The 10,151-nt window shown below is 48.5% G+C and overlaps 1 protein-coding gene across 1 annotated transcript; it reads right to left on the bottom strand.

Moving 5' to 3' along the window:
- Positions 1-1,231: 1,231 nt before the first annotated feature.
- On the bottom strand, positions 1,232-2,854 carry LOC123167945 (anthocyanin 5-aromatic acyltransferase-like). The gene has a single exon (XM_044585802.1). The coding sequence runs from the start codon at positions 2,794-2,796 to the stop codon at positions 1,372-1,374; it is 1,425 nt and encodes a 474-aa protein (XP_044441737.1). The 5' UTR covers positions 2,797-2,854; the 3' UTR covers positions 1,232-1,371.
- Positions 2,855-10,151: the final 7,297 nt, after the last annotated feature.

Raw genomic sequence — 10,151 nt, 5'->3', positions numbered from 1 at the left:
GTGCACTTCAGGATCGATGAACTCTACCACCTCCTGGGATTCGAGGTTGGGAAGTTTATCTCGGACTTCAGCCAGCCGAACCTCCAACACACGATGTGGAACACGCGCGCGGCGAGCTCTGATGTGTCGCGGGTCGCGAGCCAATGTCGCTATCCTTCGTACGATAACTCGGTGCCGTGTACCGGCCGAACAACCGGAGCAACACCGTGGAAGCCTGTCTTGCTCCTCGGCTCCCGCCACGGCGGCATCCTCGGCTCAGTGACGGGGCGGTGCGGTGGTGGCCGGTCCATGGTGCCACGGCCGGACAGGTCCAGAGAGGCGGTGGCCGATGGATCGTGGGGCTGTGCAACAGCAGGCACGATAACAGTGGCACTGGGGTGAAGACGCGGTTGATTCAATCGATTTGGTGGAGCGGCGACCAGACAGACGAAGAGGGGCGGCAGACCCAACGGCGGGGTTGTGTGGCGGTGACGGTGGTGGCCGGATTTGACAGCGGTGGTGACAGGGCAAGGGAAACAACTACGGGGATGAAGTTTCAAGCAAGCGATTGGGCTTCACGCGACCATGGGGTTTGTTTTGCGGTAGTCGGCTGCTGCTGTATATTTGCAGCATGCGAGGCTAAAATATGCGGCAACCCTCAAGAAATTATAGCACGACTTAGGTATAGCACAGCTGCTAAATCACCATTTTTTGGTCCAAATGCATAAGACATTTTTTGGGCAGCTGAACTTATTGTACATTATCTATTGAAGATGTTCTTGCAGCGGTGACCAGGTGCAGCCCTTCACAACCACACAAGAAGTAAATCGTTGACCAGATATAGAGAGGGCCCTCTCATGTATTGCAGTTATGCTATTTTGTCTAAAACATGGTTTTTTATGGATTTCTAAATAATTTCTTGGTTGCTTTTGAGGTGGCTATCAAGACTTAGCCAGAAAAGCACTTATATTTCAGACCAGACACTTTGTCATCAGGTAGAAAAAAACTAAAGGGACATTTCTTTATCTTTTATATTTGGTTTGGATTTCTATTCAATGTGTGTTTTCAATATCCTAACCTTCAAAGGAGATCCTTACCTAATAATGCCAGCCAAACTACGCCATCCAATGAATAAAACAAACAAAAAGTTGTCTAAATTTGCGTTCTTCTACTAGTATAAGTTTAGTATAAGTTGTACTAAAACCGCGACGAGTAATAGAAATTGAAGATAGTAATATTTTAGCTACTAGTAGTATGTTTTTAATTTCAAAATGTATAATGTCCAAAAAAATTACAAAAAAATGCATATATGCATTTCAATAAAGGGAAACATTCATTTAAAAAAATTGATACATCCAGCAGCCAAACAGACGTCAAGAATGGCCACTCGGCTCATGCTGAAAGCAGCGAGCGGAAGCAAACCTCGAAGCCATCGATGAGATCCCGGCCAAGCGCCACGGACACCTGCACCGCGCCATGCGGCCCGCCGACGAGCATCGCCACCTCCGGACTGAACATCGACACGATCTCCGCTCGGCTCGGCTGCCCCCACCCGAAGTCCACCTCGTACGCCATGAACCGGTGCGACGACCCCTGCTGCGAGCGCCTCTCCGGCGGGATCCCCTGGTAGGTCTCCGCCCACCGGTCGGCGTCGCCCAGCGGGTCCTTCTCCTCGACCTGCTCGCGGATCGCCCGCTGCAGCGCCCCCGCCGCGTGCGCGAGCGCGCCGTCGTCGTCGTTGTCGCGCCACCCAAGCTTGCTCGCCGTGGCGCGCGCGAAGCAGAGCTTGACGCAGTTGCCGAAGAAGCCCGGATCCAGAGGCGGGCGCAGGCGGCAGCGGCAGTCCGCGGGGAACAGGAGGTATGCGCCGTCGTCGCCGGCGTTGTCTGCGTCATCCGGGTGCTTGGCGCGGGCCATGGACGTCCACAGCAGCGACGCGACGGCCACGTAGGTGCTCGGTGGCGGCTGGTTGTCGTCGTCCGTGCCGGCGGCTTGGCGTTGTTGCACGATGCGCCGCTTCAGCGACTGGATTTGGCCGGCGTCGAGCAGGTAGGTCCTCCGGCTCTGCCGCGTCCAGTCCAGCTCCGAACACGTGTTCACCATGGGCAGATCCGGTGCGCAGAGGCGAGCGAAGTTCCGCGCCGCTGCCTCTGCTTTGGGATGCCGCATGATCCCTGCCCGGTCAAACGTCGGGGGCGGCACGAGCCCCGCCGCTGCCGGCGAGCCCTCCCGTGACGCGGCGGCCCACGCGCGCATGAACTGAAACAGCGACTGCCCGTCGGCAACGGCGTGGTGCATCGAGACCCCGACCACCACGGCGCCTGGGCCACGCTGGTCGTCTCCCCCCGACAACGCCGGCCGCGTGAGCTGGACGGCGAGCAGGGGCGCCGGCAGCCTGCCCACCTCGAGCTCCGGTACGAGCTGCACGAACGCCTCGGTGTCGTGCTCGGCGTCCCGCGCCAGCCGGCGCACGTCGGCCGCGTCGCCGGAGTACTCCGCCTGGACGAACCTGACGCCGTGGCGGAGAGCATCAGGGGAGCAGTCGACGACGAGGTCTCCACCGGGGCAGGCCGCGAGCCTGCCGGCAAGCGGGGCGAAGACGGAGAGCGTGGCGGCGAGGGAGGCCTGCAGCGATCGGATGATGGCCGGGAACGGCGGGACGCTCGGCGCGCCGTCGTCGTCGTAGAAGAAGATCCGCTGGATCGGGGGGAGCGCGAGGAACAGGGTGTCGAAGGGCGAGAGGTTGATGGTGGCGGCGTGCCCAGGCAGCTCCGGCCGGACATGGGTCGTGTCGAGCACTCGCACACGGACGTTCATGGCGGCACCACTACTAGTGCGCACCACGGAGTAGTATTGTACGTAGTGTAGTGTGCAATGCGGGGAGCACGGCAGCACGCAGTCGTGGATTGGCTAAGTACTATTGGCGTTGGACTATGGATTTGGGACGTGGTGCCCAAGCTACCCGTCCCCGAATCGTTGACTCTGGAGTGAACATGTTTGACTTGCCACCTTTAGCTAGAAAAACCTTTTATCTGTCATGTCAGATAGAGATACAGATAGAGCATCTCTGCGAGCTTCCCTAGTTTAAACAATAAATAAATATCACATGCGCATTCTTCTTACTCCCCTTAAAATCCAAACCTACTAATCTGGATTGCTTTCATCTCAACAAAACCCAAGTACTTTTCTAGTTAAAACATCTCTAGATCACCGTGATTTCTACTTTCTCAGTGCGAACGACATCGACACTAATGCCACGCTCATTTGGGACTCCAAAATTCCTATCAAGGTCCGGATCTTCGGTTGGTTGCTTTTTAGAGGGCGGCTGAACAACGAAAGCAACCTCTTCCATAGCATAGTGTCGATGATGAAGCTTGCCCGCGTTGCGGTGCTTTATATGAAGACACGCAACACCTCTTCCCCGGCTTCCCTCTAGCCGATGCAGTTTGGCGGTAGCTGGGTCTTCAAACACCTACATCCGTCGTCCACATTTGAGACACCTTCACTCCTGATGCATTGGCGAATCTACAAACAAAAATGGAGGGGGGGCTGGGCTGCCTGTTTGGTGTGCACATGTATTGGACTGGGCTAGCAAATGGCTGGGGCGGGCCTTAAAACTAGTAGTAAAAATATTTTTTCCAGCACTGAGGGGGGGGGGGGGGGGGGTAAATCTTGTTAAAGCCTCCCAGTAGATTCGCCACTGCCTGATGGCCTTGACATCAACCTGTGGCCATCAGTGGCTCTTTCCATCCTTTGGAAAATATGGGATTTATGAATGCGCGGGTCTTTTGCAATGATTTCTCCCGTTGGACATTCAGATGTAATATGCTCCCTCTCTAAAGGTGGCGGCCATATCGTGGCGCCAATACCTAGCCTCGTGCTCTAGCGCAATCTTGTAACAACTGGCCCTTGCGCCACTTTGAGTAATGATTCAGGTGGGGACCCTCTCCCCTCCGGTTATTGTACAGAAAAAATACATTGCCTAGAAAACTTGTTCCTCATGTTTGTCTTGTCGCTTCGATTTTCGAGGAAATCATGCAATACCATTCACCACCCACGTCTGACGCTCGCCCTAGCTCACTCCATGGATGACGTTGGCCACAACCAGAGTACGACTTTCGCCGACAGTCTCACATGCATAGCCCGAACCCAGAATCCAATCAGCCTACACACCAAACCACTACCCCGGCCTCCACGGCCAACTGCACCTCCCTGGCAAGCTCTACGTGCTTTCAACCTTGCATCCACGTCCCCCACTGGACGGAGGACGCAACCTCCACAGCCAAGTTCGTACGGTTGCGGGAGGTTTACGGGTCGGCGTTGGAGATACCTAACTTCAAGAAATAGTTTGCTTTGTGTGTTTGTTCTAGTGAGTTCTTTAATCAAATCTATATCTATACCTACTATTAAAGCAAGGTGGTATTCTTGGTTTCGTCCTGCTTAGGTGATTTTATATTTAAGATATACACGAGGTGGTACTAATTCGAAACGGAAAAACCCTTAATGTACGCAGACACGAAGGGAACACACGAACTGCTCGTTTGCCTTCCTCCTTTTGATAGATTGCTTTGGATCGGATAGGTTAGATTCTCCGGTAAACCTACCTTCACCTTGTCCAGATGAGCTCGATCGGGCGCCGGCCATGGTGATGTGGTGGCGGCGGTGACGGCAGTGAGATGGCGGCGGTGGTGTGCTTCCCATGAGCACCGCGCTAACCCTAGATCGGTAGGGCGTGTAGGTGGGGTTTGTGGCAGCGATCAACCTCGTGAGAAGTGCCCCGGCCCCCACCTTTGTTTATATAGCGCGGGTCATAGGGGCCCACCAACCATAGTTTGGTTGGGCGCCCCCGATCAGGGCGCGAGTCAGGGGCCCGTTCGACCCGTGGGGTTCGAACGGGATAGAGATCAACCTAACATTCTCCCCCTTGATCTCAACTTTACTTTTAACCTTATACTTTCTAGTTTATTTGTTTCATCACATATTGGTACATAGAGCATGTTTCATCGTCACAGCTTAATTGCCGATAGAATCATACAGCTACAACATACGTTATGTTCAGAAACAAATTCTGTTCCTTTTGGGCCTATCCAGGAATCATAAGGCTTTCCCTTAAACCCATGCCGGCTAAGTGTTCCTTGAACACATTGGGTGGTAAGCCTTTCGTTAGCGGATCCGCAAGCATATCTTTTGTTCTTATATGCTCGAGACTTATAGTTTGATCCTGGATTTTATCTTTCACAACATAATACCTTATTTCTATGGTTTTGGCAGCATTACTCGACTTGTTGTTGTGAGCGTAAAATACTGCGGGCTGGTTGTCGCAGTACATCTTTAGTGGTTTGTGAATACAATCTACCACTTTCAAGTCGGGTACAAATTTCTTTAGCCATATCGCCTGCCCCGTGGCTTTGAAGCATGCTATAAATTCTGCATACATCGTGGATGATGCAACTATTGACTGTTTGGAGCTTTTCCACGAAATAGCTCCCCTAGCGAGAGTGAAGACGTATCCTGACGTGGATTTTCTATCATCTCTGTCCCTCGCAAAATCTGCGTCTGAATACCCTTTTATCTCTAGAGAATCAGTTCTCCTGTATATTAGCATGTAGTCCTTCGTGCCTTGCGTATAACGCAATGCTTTCTTTACCATGTTCCAGTGCTCTATGCCTGGATTCTCTTGATATCTACCGAGTACCCCGGTGATAAAGGCTAGGTCAGGGCGAGTGCACACTTGTGCATACTGTAAGCTGCCAACTGCCGAAGCATATGGTACTTCTTTCATTTGATCGATCTCGTACTGGTTCTTGGGACATTGGAATTTCCCAAAACTATCGCCCTTGACTATAGGAGCAGGTGTGGCTTTACTCGCATGCATATTATACTTTTTAAGAACCTTTTCTAAATATGCTTTCTGCGATAGTTCTAAGACTCCATTGTTCCTATCTCGATGAATTTCTATGCCCAAAACATATGATGCTTCATCAAGATCTGTTATGCCAAAATTTGAGGATAATAATTTCTTTGTTTCTTGCAGTAGACTAACATCACTGCTAGCAAGCAGAATGTCATCCACATACAAGATTAGGAAAATATATTTCCCATTTTTAAACTTTGCATAAATGCAATTATCCTCAATATTTTCTTTAAATTCAAAACTTTTAATCGTTTGATTAAACTTTAAATACCACTGTCTAGAGGCTTGCTTTAATCCATAAATGGATTTCTTCAGGCGACATCCCATATTTTCCTTGCCTTTCATGATAAAACCCTTGGGTTGTTTCATGTAGACATTTTCTTCTAAATCACCATTCAGAAATGTCGTCTTAACATCCATTTGATGTAACTCTAAATCAAAATGAGCAACTAATGCCATTATGATTCTGAAGGAATCCTTACATGAGACTGGAGAAAATGTCTCATTGTAATCTACCCCTTCTCTTTATGTAAATCCTTTTGCCACGAGTCGTGCTTTATACTTTTCTACATTCCCTTTAGAGTCATACTTAATTTTGTAGACCCATTTGCAGCCTACTGTTTTGGCTCCTTTAGGAATTTCCTCTAAGTCCCAAACATCTTTGGAACTCATCGATTTCATCTCGTCTTCCATTGCCTTCATCCACTTTGATGAATGAGGGCTTCTCATGGCTTCTTCATATGAGGTGGGATCTTTTTCTGTGTGAACCATTTCTGTGTTATAAACTTTAAAGTCAGTAGAAATAGCTGACTTTCTTGGACTTGTAGACCTTCTAAGGGCCTCAGTTTCTGGCACATTCTGTGCCTCAACTTCTGGCACTTCTTCTAAAATTTGTTGTTGCACCTCCCTTTCATGCTCAACAACGGGTTCAGTCGGCTCCTGACGGACAGGTTCCGGGTCTACCCCCATAGTTGTCATGGGTGGAGTTGCAACTGGTAGTGAGAAAAATGGCTCCTGAATCATCGGATTAGGTGCATGCACCCTCTTCTCCTCAAGATCAATTTTCCGAGCTACCAAGCTCCCCCTCATCATTTCGTCCTCTAAGAAGACTGCATGTGTCGTTTCTACAAACTTTGTATATCTGTCTGGGCAGTAGAAACGAAAACTCTTTGATCTATCTGGATAGCCAATGAAGTGGCAACTCACTGTTTTGGGATCTAACTTTGCAATGTTTGGATTAAACATTTTGGCCTCAGCAGGGCACCCCCACACCCTGAAGTGTTGTAGGGAGGGCACCCTTCCTGTCCATAGCTCATACGGTGTTTTGGGCACCGACTTGCTTGGTACTCTGTTGAGAATGTGAATGGCGGTTTTAAGCGCCTCCATCCATAATCCCAAAGGCAAGTTGGAATAACTCATCATGCTGCGCACCATATCCATAAGTGTACGGTTGCGCCTTTCAGCTACTCCATTTTGCTGAGGCTCGCCCGGCATTGAATACTGGGCTACTATGCGAGTCTCCTGCAAGAACTTTGCAAAAGGTCCAGGGACTTGGCCATATGGAGTGTGCCGACCGTAGTACTCTCCCCCACGGTCGAACCTTACTATCTTTATTCTTTTATCGTGCTGATTTTCAACTTCAGCTTTGAATATTTTAAATTTATCCAACGCTTCCGTTCTTTCTTTGATTGGATAAATATAACCATAGCGAGAGTAATCATCTGTGAATGTTATGAAAGAGTCATATCCATCCACACTTTTCACCGGAAATGGTCCACAAATATCAGTGTGGATGATTTCTAGTGTGCTTGTGCTATGGATTGCACCTTTTTTGATTTGTTTTACGTACTTTCCTTTAACGCAATCTATGCATTGTTCTAAGTCTGAAAATTCTAACGGAGGAAGAATTTCACTTTTGACTAATCTTTCTATTCTCCCCTTCGAAATATGGCCCAAGCGACAGTGCCATAATTTCGATGAGTCGAATGTTCTCTTTCTTTTCTTTTGTTCTTTATTCGACGCGGAAACATGTTCTTTCACATTGCAAACGGAATAAACTTTTTCATGAAGTGATAATAAACAAAGCTCATCATGTAGTAAGGCATCACCCACATAAGCATTATTCAACCATATGGCACACTTGCCATGTCCAAAATAACATTCATAATTATCTTTGTCCAAGCAAGAAACACTAATTAAGTTTCTATTACATGACGGAACGTATAAAATGTCTCTAAGTAAAAGATTGAATCCGTCAGCTAACTCCAAGGAGATGTCGCCGACAGCTTCAACTTCCGCTTGAATTCCATTTGCTACTTCAATTCCTCTTTCTCTTCTTAGCATAGTCCGGGTCGAATTGAATCCCTGTAAAGAATTCGCAACATGAACAGTTGCTCCTGAGTCAATCCACCAAGTGGATTTCGAAAACTGTGTGTACAGGGATTCATTTACTAAGGAAACAATGTAGTTACCTTTCTTTGCCATAAAGGACTTCAGCCAAACAGGGCAGTCTATCTTGTAGTGGCCAGGCTTCTTGCAGTGGACACATGTGTCTTTGTCCACTGGGAAAGACTTTTGCTGATGTTGATGCTGATAGGGGGCTTTACCATATGGCTTTGCAGGAGAACCTTTGTTGTTTTGATTGTAATTCTTTTTCTTATCCTTCACATAGTTGATTGAACCACCATGTGAGGCTTTGAGTCTGTCCTCTTCTTGGACACACATTTCTATTGTCTTTTCTATGTCCCATGTTCCAGTGACATATTATAGTTTACAACAAAGGCTTCAAATTCTTTCGGCAGTGAAGCCATGACAAGGTGGACCAGGAGCGCTGGTTTGATATCTCCAGGTCCTCATCCATGGGCTTTAGCTTTGCTGCCATATTGCTCATCCTGAGGATGTGCTCTCTTATTCCATGACTACCACTTGTGTAGCGTTCTGTAATCAGTTGCTCTAACACCTGGGTGGCATATATCTTTGAAGAGCCAGTGAACTGACTCTTTATCTTTGTTAGCAACTCCCCAGCTGAAGTGCACTCTGCAATGGAGCCCACAATGGCGCTCTCAATTGTGTTCTTTATAAAAGCCATGCATTTCTTGTTTGCATTTACCCACTTTTGGTTTTCTATGATGTAGGACATCTCCAAAGGAGCATAGTCCCCCCTCTTTTTAGCCCACGCAGCATCATCATCAGTGGTCTCTCTTACTCGCTCTGTAGGCCGGACCGGCTGTGGTTCATCCACAACCCAGTCCAGCTCAGCACAGACAAATGCCAGATCAACTTTCTTCCTCCACTCAGAGTAATTGTCACCTCTGAGTGTCGGAACATCTTTTAGGCAACTCATCAAGTGAAAGCCTCCTGAAATCATAATTTAAGTTACATCAATATAACAATCATATGCATTAATCTAACGTTGGTCAAATTAAACATACAATTGTCTATGCAATTAAATTTATATTACCGTTGGGCAAAATATTAGAAATAAATGCACCTTTAAATTTCAATAATAAAATATGATCATGGTATTAACAACGTTGGTCATAAAAATAACATAACCATATTCATTTTAATAATTACTTTAACATGCTCTTAATTCTATATAAACTTTTATATTCTTTGTAAAAGAGCAATATTAATTATTTACGCAGCGGAAAAACATGAATAAAAATTCATGAACTTTTTACATTTTACAGATTCTTTTCTTTGACAAAATAATAAATCATGAACTTTTTAATTTTCTTTATAAAATTCATGAACTTTTCTTTTCAGAAAATTTTTTGTTCTCTGAAAAAACAAAAATTAACTGCCGCAGAGCCCAGCACGCGCAGCCCGAAACGGAAAAACCCCTGTCCGCGGCCTGGCCTGCGCGCCGCCCGCGGCTGTGGCCTCGGCCCAGCGCCAGCGCACGCGCCGCTGCCGGCCTCGTCCACTTTCGGCCCAAGAGGCCCGGGGCGGAGCTAGGTTTTCAATCTGCACCGTCTGCAGAGATCCGACGGTCGCGCACGCGTTGCGGTCGAACAAAACGACCAACCGTGCCGCACGGGACAAACCCTAGGCCATTCTCTTCCACGCGCGCCGCTCTCCTCTGCTCTCTCGCTCTCGCTCTCTCTCTCGACGGCGGAAGCACGGGGTGCACCCCGGCCGCCCGGTCCGGCCGCCGGCGGCGGCCGCGGAAGCCACCGCGCCGCGCGCACCTCATCCCCCTCGTCTCCTCGGTCTCTCCGCTCACCTCCATCCCGCACGGGACTTCGCCGGCAAC

The sequence above is a fragment of the Triticum aestivum genome, chromosome 7D (assembly GCF_018294505.1).
Source record: "Triticum aestivum cultivar Chinese Spring chromosome 7D, IWGSC CS RefSeq v2.1, whole genome shotgun sequence".
Classification (NCBI taxonomy): domain Eukaryota; kingdom Viridiplantae; phylum Streptophyta; class Magnoliopsida; order Poales; family Poaceae; genus Triticum; species Triticum aestivum.
Note: the sequence above shows the minus strand (reverse complement) of the source record. Positions and strands in the feature narration are given on the sequence as shown.

Bases quoted from the DNA above. Each gene is read 5' to 3' on its own strand.
- LOC123167945 (XM_044585802.1), bottom strand. From the start codon at position 2,796: ATGAACGTCCGTGTGCGAGTGCTCGACACGACCCATGTCCGGCCGGAG.